The sequence below is a fragment of the Coccomyxa subellipsoidea genome, assembly GCF_000258705.1.
Source record: "Coccomyxa subellipsoidea C-169, whole genome shotgun sequence".
In the NCBI taxonomy this organism is placed as follows: Eukaryota; Viridiplantae; Chlorophyta; class Trebouxiophyceae; family Coccomyxaceae; genus Coccomyxa; species Coccomyxa subellipsoidea.
The window spans coordinates 1,279,281-1,297,180 of NW_005178031.1; the positions used below are offsets into that span (position 1 = coordinate 1,279,281).

The window sequence follows — 17,900 nt, forward strand, 5'->3', positions numbered from 1 at the left end:
CGTCTGCAGTCATCAAGAAGCGTGTACCCTCGCTCCGAAAGCTCTTCCAGGAACCGCTTTGACTTCCCATCTTAAGAAACATCTCCATGGCACGGTCGCGGTTTGTTCTTCACGTCGAGAACTTGTCGTCCGTCACGAGAAGTAGTGACGTGAAGTAAGCCTCGTCTCCTGCCAGAATGACCTTGCTGAAATATTGTTCACCTTGACGGAGCCGATTTCCGCTAGCGTGTGGGGCATATCGTCCAAGGTGGCTCCTCGTCGTGATGAGAGGACTGCTGCCAATCCGTGAATTGCGAGACCTTTACCCTACCGTGTGTGCGCAGGCGAGAGTTTGAGTACGCAGGCCCAGTCTATGAAGTGGAGAGGTGAAGCTCGCGCGCAGGACGCCTGTATTTCTAGAAGCTCTTCGAATAGAAGCTGACATGCAGCTGCTTGCAACTCCCAACTGATTGCGGGTTGTTGCGCTACAGGGACTACAAGACGAGGTCAGCGTTGGTGGAGATGCGCAAGTGCGTTCGGTTCCTTCTCCTGATGGTGCTCAGCCCACTTGTCTGGAATGCCAAAGAGACCTGCTGCTTGCTCACGCTAGAAGGTTCATCTCTTGAGGGCAATGCACCTTGCATGGAATATTCTTGCCAGCGACAGTATGCACAACATACCACCTTGCTTGATTTCAGGGTGTGCCACAATGTGCCACACTTACCCTGCGTCCTGACGGTCAGGGCTACCAGTCAGCCTCAATCCGTGAAGGTTTTCATCTCTACTGTTTTGACCACCACACCTAGCATGACTCCATGCAATGTACTTGTCCCTGTATTTGTGTCTTGCTTTTTGCGTTTGTCATCAGGCTGCAAATGGCGGTGCCTGTGGGTTCTTCCCAGCAGCTCGAGTTGCGTAGGAAAATTGCATCATTTGGTAGAGGACATGTTTGTCAGGCCTTGTACAAGCAAGTGATTACGTGACCTGGAAGGAGGGCGCCAAAGAGTGACGAGTTGGCCGACCTAGCAATCTGTGCTAATTTTTCCACTTCTATGCTTGCAGGGCTGGAGATGCTGAGTACGCATGGAAGAAAATGGATGGCATCTCGGTGGACGGGCGGAAGTGGAAGATTGACTATGCCACCAAGGTATGTGAGGCTGATGATCTTTGCAGTTCCTCATGGTGGGGTTTTGTTTAGTATGCCCAATCCTACATCGAAGGTGCTCACCGATGTGTGTCAGTGCTTTTTAGCCTGCCCATCCAAACTGAACAGCCAATTGCAGGACAATGCAGAAGCGCAGATGTTGATCTAAATGATATATCTTATATCTTGTTGTCCTTATCGGCATCCTGGCGTGCAGGACGACTTCAAGTTCTTCGGGTGGAAGCTTCCTGAGGAGATGTACACACCATCACCCTCTCGCTCCAGGTAGACTCCTTAATCCTATTATCTTCAGGGCATGTTTTACCATGTTGGGATCTGTTCTGAACAGGATGACTTCAGTTACCTGAGCCTTGGTTTGCTGCACAACTGTACAGGTCTCCGGTCCGAAGCACCCGATCCGACTGAGTCACTAGCCTGAGGTCACAAGTCTGCTTTCATCAGCTCCACAACAGACTCTTGGGCTTCGCGCTGTCTCAGAATATTATTTTGGGAGTGCAGGGCGCGCTGAGAAGGCCACTTCTCTGTCCATCACATTAATAACAGCCACTGTACAATAGCTATAGCCTTGTCATAGTTGGAGCTTCCATGGCTGCTTTCGAATTGCAATGAGGTGTCTGTTGTCAGAACCCTGGTACACCAATTGTACCATTTATGCTCTGCTGCAGAGCGCTGTTGAACAATAATTGACTAGCCGGAATTGATTGGGACATACTCGTGGTGTCTGTTACTCTGTGGCATGTACATGGAATTTACAGCAAACTTTGGAAACAGCAGAGTTGTTGAGTATCCTGAACAAGTTTCTGTTGCGCTACATGAAGCTGATCAACTTGTAACTGCAACTCCCAGATTCGATATGGAGTCTTGATCACTGATCCTGGCAGGACCGTTAGCAATAGTCTCTGAGGGAAGTCTGAATCATGCCATAGTGCATTAGTTACCGTGCTAAGCAAAAGGAATCGCACTGCTCCTCGAAGGCCAATTGTCTTTGACCAGGCCTTCTGCTTCTGGTGTCCTCAGACAATCATGGCCTGTTTACATGAATCTCACTACCCAGCGTCTACCTGCTACTGGCCAGGCTAGCACAAGACTTCACAAATTTCACAACGCCAGCATTACATTGCCACTGAAATATTTCAATGCTGTAGCTTCACTGCACTACGAAGGGAAACTCTGTCATCCCGTGGCAGTTGTGTAGGGTAGCCTTAGATGTGATTTTCTTCATATCATAGGGGTGAAAGGGGATCCCTCAGTGGATTTTGGGTGGTCGTTACAGCAGGACATCGCAATTTAACACATCCAAAGGCGAAAGAACAGTGTTTTAGAAAATTTCGATCTCAGGAAGTGGTGAGTGTAAGTCTCACGATCTGCTCTCTATGATTTATCAATAATTTGTAAAATCTTGCGATTATAAATGGACATTTGCTTCATTGCAACTCGTGCCAATCCCCTTCTCTACCACCAACAGGTCTGTTTAATGCTGGGGTTCTGAGAAGACAGCCTTAGACCTATACTCTGCCTCAAGACAGGTCTTGTGCCATCGAATGCCTCTATGCTGCCAACGTGTACCTGAGATATCGGGGTATCGATGGGAGACAGCGCCAGCCATGCCGAAAAGACTGCCTTGCTCTCCCAGGAGGTATGCGCTCGCACCAGCTGCATGATCCAGGAATTCCTGGCAGTGGTGGGTCATTAGAAGCGCCATTATTCTTACCGACTCATGCAACATTTCTTTTCATAAGTTTCCAAGAGGAGGAGCGCCATGCATGCATGCATATGACAGAGCTTGCTGTGGGAGAACCTGCAGAGAAACGGCAAGTCACAACCCAGTCACCCGGTCAGTGCGGCTCTGGGGCTGGGATCTGCCTTCCTGTATGGCGGCGCGGCAGTGTCCATGAACTTTGTGAACAAGCTGACGCTACAGGTGCCATTCCACCCTGCAGGATAAATAATCAATCACCCCTGCATCGGAGAAATATCCTTGTTCACGCTGCTGGGTTATCCACGCCTGGGCAGAATTGCACCGCTGAAGTGTACCCGCCGGCGCAGGTATTTGGCCTGGCGAACACACTGCTGTTCTTCCAGATGACCGCCGTGGTTCTCACCGTAATGAGCCTCCGGGTGGGCGCACCCCTCATCACCAGACTGGCTGCAATGTACCAGTGTCAGTTATGCAGAAGACGCCAGAACCTACACCTGCAGTGCAAATTTCAGCTGCCCATGAATGGTGTCTTCAAGAACACCGGCAAGGGTCCAAAGTATTGAGCGACGGCTGTGCTGCACAGGCAATGAAAATGGTCCAATTCACGGCGGTGAATTGGCAGCGTGCCTGGTCTTTGGCACCGGTGACAATCCTGTATGTCAGCAATGTGGCATTTGCCCTGATGGGCCTCCAGAACTTGAACATTCCTATGTACAACACGCTCAAGCGGCTCACACCTGTCATTGTACTTGTAGCTCGGGTGCGTGTCTTCATTTTCCTTCCTTGATTGAAAGGGTTGACTCTCTTTACTCGCAGCATCATGCAGAAGTCCCAGCCCAAATGAGCCGAAGAGCTGATCCATGCACTGTAGGCTGTGCAAACTAAGAAGGCACCGCCACGGGACATCACTGCCTCTGTCTGTCTGGTTGTCGCTGGGTGTGTTGTGGCCGGCATTGGGGACTTCAGTTTCGACCTGAAAGGGTGCGGCCCACATGACTTCTGATTGCACCATGAGACAGGCGTCTCGACAGATAATTTCACACAAACACAGACTTACAGACTAGGGTTCTCTGACTATGCAGACTGATTATCTGGATACATGCCAGGTACATCTTTGCCCTGTTGAGCTGCGCTTTGCAAGCAACGTACCTCATTCTTGTGGAGCAGTCAGGAGCTGAGAAAGGAGTGGGCACTACAGAATTGCTTTACTACAATGCCTTACTGTCCTTGCCCTTCCTTGTACTGGTGAGTGCACATAACATGCTCAGGCTTCACAGAAGCATGCTTATTTGGATAATTTACAGAGACAAACCTGCAGGCAACCAGGAAATTGCTCATAATTCTATGGTCTGCCATGCAGGTGATCTTGATAAGCGGGGAGGCTGTTCAGATCGGCCCTGCATTGGGTCGAGCAGAGACTCAGTTGGGCGGCATTGCTTTGGTTGCATTGTTCCTAGTCTTTAGTCTTTTTGGCATGCTGCTAAATTGGAGCATGTTCCTTTGCACAATGAGCAACTCTGCATTGACAACCACTATCGTTGGAGTACTGAAGGTGGGTTGTTGTCTGACTAATGCAGAACAATAGTCAGATTGCACAACCCTGAATTTAGACAGTAGATGCACTGCAGAACGCTCAGAGGAGCATGCAATTTGAGGCTTGTGTAATGTCTACTGTAATTCGACATGCCAATGCCCACCAGTACTGCAGGGAGCAGTGGCCACGGTCTTGGGATTCTTCCTGCTTGGCGGTGTGGAGTTCCACACCTTGAATGTGATGGGGATTGTCATCAACACATTCGGTGGTACATGGTAAGAACTTCTATCTGCTGATCAGCTTATTTTTGATTTGGATATAAATTCCCTGTGATATCATGCTGCAGAGGACAAAATCTCTAAATTTACAAAAAAAAATGTTTTTTAAAGTTTCCCTTGGTCAGTCTGTGCAGATTGCGCACGTATGCACAAACAAAGGGTCACAATTGCAGCTGATCAGCACTGACTGACCCGGTGGCTGTCCAGGTATACTATCATTAAGTATCAGCAGAGGCAGCAACGTCTCGCAATGGCCCGAGGAGATTTGACATCGTCTACGTGAAGATCGGCAGTGGAGAGTCACTTCAAGCGTCAAGAAATCAGGAATGACGGGACCCCTCAGCGGTAATGGCTGTTACAAATGTGATAATGTACCCATGACAAAGAGACATCTTAAATGAAGGTTCAAGTAAATGTTGCAATATGTTGCAACCTGCACATTGACTATTGTTGACCAGTCATAATCGACTTCCAGCTTACAGCGTATTAGCATTTGGTGCAGGTGTTCAATTGTGGGTGCAAACAGCTTGAATACAGCCTGTAATTGCATCAGTCTGTATCGCTAGTCTTTATCCCTGTGTCTTGCGCCTGACAGCTCCATTGTCATGTTGTACAGAGAGGCAAGATCGCTGTCGTCTTCCATACCACCTTCTGTAGCAGCCACAGAGATTGTTCCAAGCTCCTGCACAAGACAAATGCATGGCACACACTGAGTCACATTGGCAAAATCAACCAGTCCGGTGCCACTTGCTAGTGCTGTGTCATTGGCTTGAAGACCAGATGCATAAGGACGAAAGGCACCCACCTGCAAGGTCTGTTCAACTTCTGCCTGAAAGTCACTAGGCTTCACAGGGATTGCTGTATCCTGGAATACTTTCTCTGGGCTGAGCCCCTGTCCACCGCTGGCCAGGAATGCTCTTCGCTTCAGCTCTGCTGTTGACCGCAGCAGCTGTTGAGCTGCATACACCACCTTTTCTGCAAGAACCTCAAGGATTTCTCCTGGGACCTGCAATTTAAGCCAGTTTCGTCATCATTGCTACCATTACTGGCTGCTGAATAATGATTGACATCCAAAGAACACATTTTTGAGAGCCACACCTGTGACTTTTTTGTGTCATCAGTGTCTTCATTTATGCGAGCAGAGCGCACAAGGTTGGCGAAATTTTCGGTCAAAGTTGTCAATTCTGCTTCGATCTTTTGTGCAGACATTTCTAGATCCTATTTACAGATTCAGACTCAGGTCAACCCATCTCACCACTTGAAGGGATTCTCAGTATGCGCACACTCGCCAAGAACGCACTGTAGCGTCAGCTGCAAAACCAATCTAACGGAAACGCTTAATTAATAAGCAGACTAGGCTAGGATGTACGCATGTCATCTCCCAGATCTTTCAAAGCATCGGCATCGATCTGATGTTCGAATCCTCAAGGAAGCATCTGTCCACCTTTCCCAGTGACTTTTGTATTTCCGCATCTCCCGTCATCACATTAGCATGGCGTTCCCGGGGATCATGAAAGGAACACATCTAGGAAGACATCGAGAAGACATGGCTGACCAGGAACGCCCCGCCACGGTCGTGGTCGCACTGCTCTTCTGCTGCACAGCAATGCAGTGAAGAACAACATTGGGCGGTCTGTCCTGGGAGCATGCCAATGGCACAGATAAAACAACACATTTTGGTGATATTGATCCGTTTTGAGTAGCGGTGGACCGTATCTAGCGCTCTGAAACTTGGGAGCCATGGCTCCTGTGAAGGTCACCTTCAAGACTGTGCAGGGCAACAAGTTCGAGTTGGAACTCGACTCTTCTGACAAGGTAGGGAATTGGTGCTGTTGAGCAGTTTCTGAGCTACGAGGGTCGACGGTATACCGGTTGATTGAGGTATCCGATTCAGAGCCAACTCAGGGTACTTGTGTGCTGTGCTGCAGATTGAAAATGTGAAGCAGAAGATTGAAGGTGTGCAAGGGGCCGATTTCCCTGCAGCCAATCAAGTCATCATCTACCAGGGCAAGGTGTGCAGCTTTCTGATCGTTTCCTTGCTGCTGTCATGAACCTCCCTGACTTTGTCATTTACGATAAGGTGACCTTGTTTGCAGGTGCTGAAAGACGACACTACTTTGGAAGAAAACAAAATTACGCACGAGAACTTCGTGGTGGTCATGATCCAGAGGGTGTGTTTTCGTCGAACTCTGTGTGCCATATTCACAGCCACTTGAGCAAGTCTATTGCAATGCATTGTGGTGCATCCTTTCATACATAACGTGAGTAATGTTTGTCGCTTTCTTAGGCAAGAAAAGCTGCTTCACCAAAGAAGGAGGAACCTGCAGCGCCAACAACCACAGCACCTGCTCCTGCTGAGGTGAGCCCTTGTTGGCGGACCATCATCTGAGAGGGCAGCTAGTGTACAACGTCTTGTTGATGCTGCATGATATACATGAAAATGGACAATACCTAGAAGTATTATATATGCTGAGGATGACATTTGTTGCGCAGGCTGCACCCACAGCTCCAGCAGCCGAAGTGCCTGCACAGCAGCCGAGGTGCGCAGTCCATCATGCCGCTCCAAGTCTGCCATGTCCCTTACTGCTGATTTCTTACATTGCTGGCTGCTAATTTCCTGCTAAAACCGCTTGCCATTTGATGCAGGGCTGCAGCGGTCCCAGCTGCAGCGGCAGCTGCACCCGCCGCCGGAGCTGCAGCCGGCGACCTGAACTCCAACTCCCTCCTGATGGGCACCCAATTGGAATCCACCATCGCTGGGGTGCGCCTGCAAGCACCCTCTCTTCTGACAAAGTCCTTGACAATCTTTTTTGCACAACTATCTCCTGCTAGTGAAAATACTGTATGTGGACTTGTGCTGATGCTGCTCCTGCTCCTGCTGCTGCTGTGCATGTTTCACCGTTGTTCAGACATGGACAATACTCGAGACAAAAAATAGGCAGAACTGCGATATCTGATATCTTTGCTTGCATGTGTGCAGATTGTGGAGATGGGCTTTGACCGCGAGGAGGTGGTCCGCGCAATGCGCGCGGCCTTCAACAACCCCGACCGCGCGGTGGAGTACCTCATGACGGGCATTCCCAACAACGTCGAGGCCCCCGCCCCCGCGCCAGGCGCATCCCCCGCCGCCGGCGCCGTGTCGGCCGCGCCAGCCGCCGGCACACCGGCCACTGGCGGCGGCCCCGCCAGCGGCCCCAACGCTCAACCCCTTGACATGTTCGCCCCCCAGGTAAAAAATTCAATTTGTCCTGCAGCACATGCAAGCCCCACCGTCTCTCATATGCAGACAGTATAGAGTACTGTACCCACCAGATACAGGAAGAACAACATGGATTTTGTCAGTTCCAGTCCCATGATTGACCGATTACCATGTCCGGACCAGAATCTGTTTACACAGTTGGTGTGTCTTTTCCTGGCAGTATTGCGATATGCAATTGACAAGGCACATTGTGATAGAGAGGCGTCCAGTACTTTCTTCCAATACCAGATGATAGGGTATGCACCAGATCACTTTCGGTACACCTATCAGTCAAATGTCCACTCGTTTCACGTTGTCCGGATAGGTGGGGATGATTAATGGAAATTGTGTGTGCATGCAACAGGCTCCAGCTGGCGCTGGGGGAGCAGGCGGCGCGGCAGGGCCCCTGGACTTCCTGCGCTCCAACCCCCAGTTCATCGCCCTGAGGCAGATTGTGCAGAGCAACCCCATGATTCTCCAGCCCATGCTGCAGGTATGTCAGCCTGTCCCTGTACTCTTCTTTGTCCACAGCTTCAACCATTTGCCAATAGGACTGCCAGATGGCTGACATAAGGCACATCTGCAGAGTATTCACCTCACTTGGACATGGAGCATGCTGCACAAGACCTCGTTGCTTTGTGTTCCTGAATGTGCCCATCATGCTGGTGCAGGAGCTGGGCAAGCAGAACCCGGAGCTGCTGACGCTGATCAATGCGAACCAGCAGGAGTTCCTGCGCATCATCAACGAGCCGGTGCCGCCCGAGCAGGCGCAGGAGGTGTCCCAGCAGATCGCGCAGTTCCAGGCCGCCGGCATGGCCGGCCCCGCCCAGGGCGAGGGACGTGAGTCGCCCTATCAATTCCACTCTTTCTCGTTGGCCACTTTGCCTGCCCATTCAGAAGCACCCCTGCTGCTGCGTTTCTGATCAAGTGCCTTGGGTTACTGAAAGGCGATCTAGCCGCCCAGGTCACATGGTAGCATCAGGCACATGTAAATGTGAACATGGGTGTGCAGCTTCAATGGTGCTATAGTGCCTCCAATCCAAGGAGTTTATCATGTTGTTACCATGCCTCCATCAAAGTGTTTCAGCATGTCCTTGTCATTTCTCCAATCCTTCAGAAGTCAGGCACAAGCAATTCAGACGCATTTGGCTACTTTGACATTTCCATCTGGGGTCTTCCAAGATGTGTTTGGCCAACAAGAGGCTAATGCCTTACTTATTGGTTGTGCAGAGCCGAGCGTTATCATGTTTTGGCTGACTGTGCGGCTGTTGCTGTTTGCAGCGCTGCCGCCGGGTGCAGTGGCGGTGCACCTGACGGAGGAGGAGCAGGCAGCCATCCAGCGGTTGGAGACGCTGGGATTTGACCGCAACCGCTGCATTGAGGCCTTCCTGCTCTGCGAGCGCGACGAGACCCTCGCCGCAAACTTCCTCTTCGACAGCGCCATGGACGAGTAGCCGCATCGCGTCTGCGCATGCATGCACGTGCGGTGCAGGTGTCAGGGCGCAGGATGCGGCTGACGGACTTGTGTTGTGGACGAGTGGTAGCTTCATGCGCGTGCATGCGTCGGTGCATATAGAAGGCCAGGGAAGGGGTGACTTTTACGGGTGTTCTCCCAGGGACGAGGAGTAGACCTGTGTTTGCGCTTGCGCCTATGCAAGTTTTAAGTTTAAAGGAAGCGGGTTGGCATTCTTTGGGTGGTCTTCCACGTACAACAAGCTTCCTGTGTGCGCATGTGCGGAGGCAAGTATCATGTGAAGGACGGGGGAAGAATGCTCGGGGAGGTTCTCCACAGGAAGCACGTGTTTAGGTGATTGCAGGAAGCTTGATAGCACGACAGAATGTTCAAGGAGCAGACACAAGCTGCTGGATTATCAATGCATTGGGTTTCTTGGACAGTGGTGCATGTCTCAGGCTGCAGGCGCTGTAAGTTCTTTGTCAGTGTTAGGTGCCTTGCCGCCATGGCAGGAAGTTTCGAGGGATTGCGCTCTAGCGTTTATTTGCGGCGAACACGCCATGTGTGCGTTTCATGTAAAGGCCCGTCTTTTGCATAATTCTTTTCCTTTGCATTACAGCTCGCGCATCAGACCCTTTGCCTCTTGCTTCAGGAGGCCCAGTTGCTTCCTCACATCCGTCTTCTCGGGATTTTGCTGGTGTGCATGCGCCACGCAAGTGATGCGATGTGCCAAAGAGTACACTGCACACCACACACTCCTCAGCAATATATTCATAGATATATCGCACTCACCATTGACCTTTTCTTTCTGTGCTCCACATGTGCAGGTGCCTGTGATCACATTGGGTTCACGGGAAAGCATGTCCTAACCTATCCTGGGAAACAGTGCAGAAGCAATGTCACTTAGTGGAGCGCTCGTGCACCAAAACACACACCTTTGTGCATCTTTGTGGCATGGCGTGCTGCGGCCCCAGTGTGCAAGCTTGCATCGGCCGCCTCAACTGCCTCGGCAATCCGTCTGGCCTCTTGTGTGATGCTATCTGGCAGCCCCACCTGTCACGCCACAAATCACCAATTTCAGATTCATTGCAATACTTACTGCAATAATCTCAACCGTCTCATCCAAGCACAACTGAGGCAGAGCTGAGTCAAGCATGCAAGAGATTTCAATGAAATTGAGAAGATTCACTTACAGCGGGAGCCATCAGGAGGCCATAGTGCAGGACAGCGGCCTGTCCTGGCAGCAGCTTGTGGCCGTACTGCAGCCTCTGCTCCCCAGTGTCCACCCCAAAGTGCCACTGCTTGCAGCTGGGGTACATTTCAGCCAGCTCCCCGAGAGGGGAGAAGTGCGTTGCAAACAGGGTGAAGGCGCCCACGCCGATCAAGTGCTCTGAGATCGCCCATGCTATCGCGACCCCGTCTGCAGCATTCGAATCAGGCGCTTTCAATTCACATAAGGGATACCTGCCCAGTGGTGCAGCCTGAGCTCATGAGCACAGCTGCTGTCTCGGGGCACAAACGGGCAGATCTACCCCTGCTGGGTTAATAAGGGCTGCACACAACATGCCTGATTCATTGCCTATTGGCTGGCTGCAAATGCATGTTGTGGAAGAATCCTATGTCATACAAAGAGGGTTTGAGAGCTACCTGCTGTGGATGTGGCCCTCCCCAGCTCATCAATGAGCACTAGGCTGCGGTCGGTGGCATGGCCAATGATGTGAGCGGTCTCCTGCAGCCACCAGCTAAATACTGTCCAGCATGACTACTTCCGATCGCTTGGTACTCTCTCTGGTGTAGATTAACAGTATAGGGTAGTGCAGTCCTACCTCTGATCAAAGTAATCGTGTTGGGTAGAAATGTCTCCGTTGCATCTGAATCATTTTGGCTAGTGCTGTCTCTGGTTCAATATGCTCACTGTGGGTGAAGTAACTTAGCCCATGCACATGCATTGAGGAGGGTAGCTTCTGTTCGCGCCTGCATCTCGACCATGAAGCTGCTGGAGTTGTTCTCGATGCTGTCAGATGTGCCGATGCGAGTCAGCAGCCCGTCCACTGGGCGCAGGGATGCCAGCCTGGCAGGCACATGGCAGCCCATGTGCGCCAGGATTGTGATCAGCGCCACCTGGCGCAGGTATGTGGTCTTCCCCGCCATGTTTGGCCCCGTGATCACATAGAAGCTGGAACTCTCTGCACAGGGGACACAGCAAACAACGATTCTACTTTGCAATCTGTTCCTGCCAGAGGCAAGCGTTTGCAGACATGCTGCATGTAAAGGCTGCATCAACTCCCACCCCTGGATGGACTCACAGACCGAAGCAAAACCCATTCAACCGTGGGCAAATATGTAAGCTTAAATATATATCCAGCTGCGCTATCAAGATGCCATGTAGAATGCATCCAAAGCCACTAGAAAGCCGGCATCCTGATCAGGTGATGTCTTGTCATGGCATGCATTTTTGGCTCATCTGTTGCGCTGCTGTTGTTAAAGCAAAGGGAATGGAGGAAGTGGGAAGCGCACCGGCAAGGTATGTGTCATTGGCTTGGTACTCGGTGTCCATCAGCTGTTCCACCAGGGGGTGCCGCCCCTCCACAATAGCCATGGGGCCATGCTCTGTCAGCTGCGGCCGCACATAATTGCCGTCCGATTGACTAATCTGGCCACGCAGCACAAAAAGTGATGTCAGCCTACAATGTGCAACTGGCGTCATTTGCTTCCTGTAATACGTACTTTCCACCATTTATGCGCACATTGTGCACATATATATTTAGTGCAGTATCGGTCAACTTGCATATTCAAAAGACCGAGTGCCCCCATGATCGCGCCAGGCCTGTCTTTGCATCCTGTCTTTGCGAACAGGTGCTTCCATGTTCAACATGTCAAGCTGGCACCTTAAAGTCCAGATTCCACATTTGCAGATGCAAAAGGAGGGGGTGAGGAGTTGATATGAGATATGCACAGGTGCCAACCGCAAGTGCAAAGGATGCGAGCATGTCGAGGAGTGCCACGCTGTCGATGAGGCGATGCATCATGGAGAGGCGCTGGCAGGCAGTGCTGACCGTCCCCTCCAAGATCTGCACCCACCCCACAGCGCATGCATTAGTAACAACAGTGCTCGCACCCACAGCGCATACATTAGTAATCAACGCTGCATGCACCCAACAGCGCAGACATTAGGAATCAAGACTGCATGCACCTCAAGAGTGCATGCAGTGTGACAGCTTGACACTCAGCGCCGCACTGCCTGCCCTCTAGAGCTGATCTGCATTACTTCAATCTTTACACATCGGGGATGTTCAATTGTTGAGCTGAAAGCCCATCGGTTCTTGGTTGATTTGGTCAAAGGATTGCACTGTGCAGCTCTGCACAAGATGGAGGATAACGGTCCCAGAACTGAAGGACAGATGGAAAATTGTGCCGTGCATGTCTGCATCAGATGGAGCATGATGCTTTCTAAAATTCCAGCACATGGGAACGCCCTGGGCTGACCTGCTGGGTGATGATCATGCAGTCGTTGGTGGCGTCCTTCAGGCGGGCGTTCAGGGCATTCAGTTCTGCGGTGGTACAGGCAATGGTCACTCTGTTGCGCGTGCCACCCTCCAACTGTACGAACTTCCTGGGCAGCGGAGGCACGGTCCCCTCCTTTGTCTTCGCGCCCGGCCGCTGCGCCATCAGGTAGAAGCCCCGCTTGGCTGCATACTGCAACTGCGCTCACCATGCATCGCTCATATTATGCATCATTCTTACAGTGCAACATTGTTTGCTATGCATCATTTCTCTTATTAAGATTGGCCGAGTCAAAGCCAGGGGCCACAGGGCATGCATGCAGGGCATCTGCAGCCATAAATGCAGGGCCTCTGACAGCCTGCAGCGTACTTACTTGGTCAAGACATTCTCACTCATCTACATGCATTGTAAGTCAACTGCTTGAGCTTAAAGCTCGGCACTGCAGGCCTCTCAAATACAATTACGGAAGAGAGAGGAGGGCAACTGGGACCTGCCTTGAGGGATACGATGCCGTGGGTCTCTCTGTACTTGGCAGCCAGCTCGTGGATCTCTTCTGAGATGCGGCAGAAAGATGTGCGCGCCAGGTCAAGGAAGCTGTCGACACCGCTCTTCACAGCGAAGCACTGCTGCGTGCGGTTGACAAAGGCTGCCTTGCTCGATGACACATCGCTGTCCAGGGCAGCATCGATGACTTGCAGCAGCTCTGCAAAGACTGGGTGCGAGGCGTTTGCGCGTACCTGCAGGGCAGGACACAAATCAAATTGCGAGGCAGCCCTTCCTCATTTCCTGGCGCTCGCACTCCCTTGTATGTCTTGCGTTCTCCCTGGTTTGAGTTGTCTCATTAACAGTGTCACGAGTGGTGTGAACCTCTTTCAATGTTATTGTTGAGTGCCATTCCCGGGATGTAGCAGGCATGCGCAGGCAGATTGTGGGAGGTGCAGATGCAGAGAGAGAGAGGCTTGGTCACCGCTTTGAGCAGCTCGCTCTTGGCTGGCTCCAGAGCATCAGCCAAGCTGGGAAGGGCTGTCAGCGCCTCTCTCAGCAGGATCACGCTCTGCACCAAGCTGGCTATGCGCTGCACTGGGTCTTTGCCTGGAGCCGATGGCCAAAACGCCTGAATGTCGCAAATGTGAGGTCACTAATGGTTGTCTATTGATCAGTCGCAAGGTGATTTCAGCCGGGTGCATTCGGAGACTTTTGTTGGCCCCGCAGACGTGGCTGCAGGCGATTTGCGTGTATGCCCTATGGCTTTTAGCTTTGGATTGCTGACCTGTATTAATAATAATTGCAGTTTAAAGAACAGCGTAAAAATAATGAAGAGGATGTTACCAGGCCGCTGCACAACTTGTCCAGGTTGTTAGGTAGGCTGGCGAGGCAGTGCCCAATGCTGCAGGCCAGGTCATCTGAGCCCAGCAGCTCTTCCACAACATTATAGCGCAGCTGGATGGTGCCTATGTCTGTCAGAGGCTGCAATAAATTCGCCTGCAGCAACATGACATTTGGAGCTCCATCATGCATGCTTGAACCCAAGCATGCAATAATTCACTGCATTGAAGGCAGGCTGGCTAGTTCCATGACACACGCCCGGCGTTGATCCACAGGTTCAACTGCCAAGGGCATGCCTTCAGCAGCTGAGTGCCACATCTGGTCTTGGTGTGGTTGAGCCACCAGAACAGGCTCCCGCCCCTGGATCCCTGAGTGGGCGCCTTCATCGGCTTGATGAGCTCCAGTGCCCGTACGGTGGCAATGTCAATGTGCATGTATGAGGTCGGGCTCACATACATCACATGCAGCGTGCCTCCCGCCAGCACCGTGTGCTGCTCCTGCGCGCAATGCATGCCTTCAATTCAGCTGTCATGGCCTTCTCACAAACTCTTCCAGCTTCAGGAGAGTCCACATCTTGGGCAAGCAAAGAAAATGGCGAGGAAGCAAGTCACGCATGCGAGATGTGAAGCACTTAAAACCTGTTCCAGGAAATGCAAAAGGGCTCCTGCTGCTCCCAGGGCAAGGTAGTAGTTGCTGCGCAGCGCAGTGCCTTCAAGGTCTGCTCGAGTCGCCTCTGATGCGCAGTGACTGACTGCAAGGCTGCCCTTAGTATCGTCAAAGCATGTCTGCATCACCCCAAGCAGTCCTGAGGCACTTCGTTTTCTTGCAAGATCGTGCCCATGGCATAGCCTGAAGCAACTCTAAATGGTAAATTCAGTGAGCAGAGGAGCTTTCACCCTTGACATCGGAACCTGATGGAAAGGTCGTGCAGCTTTGTTGATTCCTGAGCTCAGTGTTTCTTGGTTTGATCCAACAACGATGAGCTGGGAAGGAATGTAGGCTCGAAGGATGCTCAAGCTGGTTGTGTACGTTCTGGAGGACTCTGCATACACAGCGATCATCCATTAAATGAGACTCTTTACTCGTGCAAAGTTGCGAGGGAGAACAAGGCTCACCTATGAATTGAAGCAGGCGCAGGGAGACCTGCACTGGATCAAAGACGGCAATGCCAACTTCCTTGGCTCTGTTTTCTATCACAGCTACAAGAAGATGGGCAATCTCAGGATCATCGGTGTTTGCACCTTCCAAGGATTTCTGCTCTGCCATTGTGGGCATGTTCCTAACAGTCTATATACAATCACAGTGTCCTGGGAAAGATCATGACCCTCGAAGTGTTTTCAGAAGTAAACTTTAAATTGCGCTCGATCCCTCTGCGGATCTTCTACGCTTCTCTTTGACAACTGGCACGTGCCCATGGGTCAGACTCATATGAGCATGTTGTCAGCATGATCTCCTCAGATATATATTTTCACTTGCTGGACCAGACTAAACACTGGTGATCTCATTGTTTGTCATTTTAATGTCAAGTTACAAGTTCCTACTAGTACACTTGCCTATTCAAGCTCTTACGCGAAATGCCTCTTTGCTTGCACAAGGCGCACCAACTCTCACGCTGCTCCTTCACGTCGAAGCTGAAACGAATTAAGACATTGAGACTTTACCATTGCAGACTCTAAACAGACCTCATAAGAGACCTCACAAGTTTGGAGCTGACACATTGTGTTTCTTCTTGCTTTCTCGCAAGTGAGTGCAGGACATTCTTTAAATTGCCTGGCTCTGAGAGTAATAGAGTACATTCGGTGTGCTTGCTGGGCAAGCGCAGCCGCTGCAGCTGATCAAGAGCTGGTAGGTCTAAACTTGAACATTATGCGTTATCAGGCTTGCAGCACCAAGAACAGCCGATGCTCCTGCAACACCTGGCGCTCCATTACACTTGATGATGCCCGTCATGCTGGTGATCGATAGCAGTCGCTATGCGAGCTCGAGTCCATGCCTGTAGGCACACATCCTGTCAATCAAGCACAGCTGCAGCAGCAGCAGAAGGAGCTGGGGCATTAGCAAAGAGCACTCAACACATGCTCGCACTGCCTTGTAAGTCTTGCAATCACTCTCAGCCGAAAGAGCAGACAAAAATGATGGGGCAGATGGGGATGCAGATCTGACAATTGATCGGCCCATTCAACAATTCTGTAGTACAGGTGTCTCACCTCTCTAAGCCTTTCAAAGATCGTTCTCGTCCCAAAGGTCGTTAGCTTCAGGTCAGGATATTCAGCATGGTCGCTGTGAATAGTGATCTGTGGTTGCACCACAGCTGCTGTCAGGATACAGCCTGCTCAGCACGTGCATGCAAGCAAACAAATGCAGAGAGGGCACATAAAAGCTTTCCTGAGCTTAAGTCAGGGAGCCTGGTCATACCGTGCCGCGATTAAAGCAGAGCTGAATGAGGCTGCGGTGGAAGTGAATCTCAACGACTCTCCTCAAGTCAATCGTTTCCATGTTGCTACCGCAGCATCCATCTGAAGTGACAACGCACAGCTATTTCAAGGAATGAGTATCCACGAACGCAGTTTTTGACGTAAAGTTGCACAGGCATCTGAAGACGGGGTGCGTACGTGTGAGGTCAATCCTCTGCTCAGTAATGTCCCACTGCCAAACTGAGCAGCATAACGGGGAGCAGCAGGCCAGAGGAAGAGGGCAGCCTGCACAGATTGCATAAACAACAGCTTCACCACCTGCACCTCTTCTGCATTCATTTTGAGTTACAAAAATGTCCGTCCAACCCTTTCGAGCTCATCATATGCAGTATCAGGTCAACAGGCTCACCTTGCCAAGTGGTGCCCCTCCACACAGAATGTCTCTGCTCGCTTGGGACTGGAACCCTGCGAGGAAGTTCTTTGAATTGAGGCGTCTCTTCGAACAGCTAATACCCAAAGAGGACTGTGGTGCCCATCTCTGTCACATAGCTATGGCATGCCCTACTGAGGCTGCAACATCCCAGGAAACAAGTGACGTGAAGGAAAAAACACTGCTCCGCCACCACTGTTCACTTATGGGTTCCTACAACATACTGCAACAACATCTCTAAAATGCAAAATGATTGACGTTGAAGAGATCACTGACCCCAACGCTGGCTCTCCCTCTTTGTCAGAACCCTGCAAGAGAGGCTCTTGCGTGCTGGCGGGCCCAGATTTACTTGCTTCCCTGATCCAAAATACAAAATTTTATTTAGTTGCATTTTACACGCTCTACAAAGAGAATCAGAAGCGATGCGCGCATTCTAGATCGTGTGATGGTCGATGAGATTAGGAGCTTTACCAGGCCATACGATGGTCGTGATAGTGCTGTTGGCAACCTTTCTCTCAATCCCTGAAGTCCAGTAAAAGATTCTCGGTGTAAGACTTCAAAACGCAGGGAGCTTCGACCTGGTTCCGGAACACGCCAAGATTAAGGGAGGGAATAGGGTGAATATTTTGGGTGGACCCAGTCCTGGGCCATGCATGGCCAGGCACCTCATTCTGCTCACGTTTTACAGTCTGGCGGATATGCCCCAATCAAGTTTCAGGAAGTCTGGCCTTATCAGCATGTCGAGAGACTATCTCTTCTGAACGCCCTGTGACCTCAACAACACTGCGCTGGAGAAAACAATCAGACAGTCTACCAGAAGCTCAGCCGCAGCAAGCAAGAATGTAGCTGAACTCTGTGCTGCCGTCTTATTTCAAAGCTC

At 51.1% G+C, this 17,900-nt stretch overlaps 5 protein-coding genes across 5 annotated transcripts; 3 read left to right on the forward strand and 2 right to left on the reverse strand.

Annotated features, from left to right (window-relative positions):
• Positions 1-5: 5 nt before the first annotated feature.
• On the forward strand, positions 6-1,994 carry COCSUDRAFT_54020 (hypothetical protein). Its single transcript, XM_005646042.1, has 6 exons — positions 6-154; positions 324-365; positions 471-509; positions 1,042-1,126; positions 1,341-1,408; positions 1,519-1,994. Exons 1-6 carry the CDS (start codon positions 87-89, stop codon positions 1,547-1,549), a joined length of 333 nt encoding a protein of 110 aa, XP_005646099.1. The 5' UTR covers positions 6-86; the 3' UTR covers positions 1,550-1,994.
• A 1,232-nt stretch (positions 1,995-3,226) lies between these two features.
• COCSUDRAFT_37348 (hypothetical protein) lies at positions 3,227-4,938 on the forward strand (the record flags this gene model as incomplete). The annotated part of the gene is made up of 7 exons (XM_005646043.1): positions 3,227-3,262; positions 3,427-3,603; positions 3,715-3,824; positions 3,950-4,088; positions 4,162-4,395; positions 4,552-4,652; positions 4,863-4,938. 7 exons carry the CDS (start codon positions 3,227-3,229, stop codon positions 4,936-4,938), a joined length of 873 nt encoding a protein of 290 aa, XP_005646100.1.
• Positions 4,939-5,116: 178 nt separating this feature from the next.
• On the reverse strand, positions 5,117-5,868 carry COCSUDRAFT_54021 (hypothetical protein). Its single transcript, XM_005646044.1, has 3 exons — positions 5,754-5,868; positions 5,461-5,661; positions 5,117-5,337 (listed from the first exon to the last, which is right to left on the reverse strand). The coding sequence occupies exons 1-3, from the start codon at positions 5,862-5,864 to the stop codon at positions 5,218-5,220; spliced, it is 432 nt and encodes a 143-aa protein (XP_005646101.1). The 5' UTR covers positions 5,865-5,868; the 3' UTR covers positions 5,117-5,217.
• Positions 5,869-6,288: 420 nt separating this feature from the next.
• COCSUDRAFT_24706 (UV excision repair protein Rad23) lies at positions 6,289-9,942 on the forward strand. Its single transcript, XM_005646045.1, has 10 exons — positions 6,289-6,470; positions 6,584-6,667; positions 6,752-6,826; positions 6,943-7,014; positions 7,149-7,195; positions 7,302-7,416; positions 7,636-7,884; positions 8,258-8,386; positions 8,565-8,645; positions 9,126-9,942. The coding sequence occupies exons 1-10, from the start codon at positions 6,396-6,398 to the stop codon at positions 9,345-9,347; spliced, it is 1,149 nt and encodes a 382-aa protein (XP_005646102.1). The 5' UTR covers positions 6,289-6,395; the 3' UTR covers positions 9,348-9,942.
• A 570-nt stretch (positions 9,943-10,512) lies between these two features.
• On the reverse strand, positions 10,513-15,442 carry COCSUDRAFT_17595 (hypothetical protein; the record flags this gene model as incomplete). The annotated part of the gene is made up of 13 exons (XM_005646046.1): positions 10,513-10,766; positions 10,994-11,108; positions 11,333-11,532; positions 11,864-11,999; positions 12,313-12,417; positions 12,833-13,053; positions 13,341-13,587; positions 13,818-13,964; positions 14,180-14,355; positions 14,493-14,673; positions 14,815-14,961; positions 15,073-15,218; positions 15,292-15,442. 13 exons carry the CDS (start codon positions 15,440-15,442, stop codon positions 10,513-10,515), a joined length of 2,226 nt encoding a protein of 741 aa, XP_005646103.1.
• Between the last annotated feature and the right edge of the window lie 2,458 nt (positions 15,443-17,900).

Coding starts and splice junctions, on each gene's coding strand:
- COCSUDRAFT_54020 (XM_005646042.1), top strand. CDS start 87: ATGGCACGGTCGCGGTTTGTTCTTCACGTCGAGAACTTGTCGTCCGTC. Junction 1,127..1,340: donor AGATTGACTATGCCACCAAG/GTATGTGAGGCT, acceptor CCTGGCGTGCAG/GACGACTTCAAGTTCTTCGG. Junction 1,409..1,518: donor CCATCACCCTCTCGCTCCAG/GTAGACTCCTTA, acceptor ACAACTGTACAG/GTCTCCGGTCCGAAGCACCC.
- COCSUDRAFT_54021 (XM_005646044.1), bottom strand. CDS start 5,864: ATGTCTGCACAAAAGATCGAAGCAGAATTGACAACTTTGACCGAAAAT. Junction 5,662..5,753: donor ATGACACAAAAAAGTCACAG/GTGTGGCTCTCA, acceptor CTTAAATTGCAG/GTCCCAGGAGAAATCCTTGA. Junction 5,338..5,460: donor AAGTTGAACAGACCTTGCAG/GTGGGTGCCTTT, acceptor TGTCTTGTGCAG/GAGCTTGGAACAATCTCTGT.
- COCSUDRAFT_24706 (XM_005646045.1), top strand. CDS start 6,396: ATGGCTCCTGTGAAGGTCACCTTCAAGACTGTGCAGGGCAACAAGTTC. Junction 7,196..7,301: donor GTGCCTGCACAGCAGCCGAG/GTGCGCAGTCCA, acceptor CATTTGATGCAG/GGCTGCAGCGGTCCCAGCTG. Junction 8,387..8,564: donor TTCTCCAGCCCATGCTGCAG/GTATGTCAGCCT, acceptor ATGCTGGTGCAG/GAGCTGGGCAAGCAGAACCC.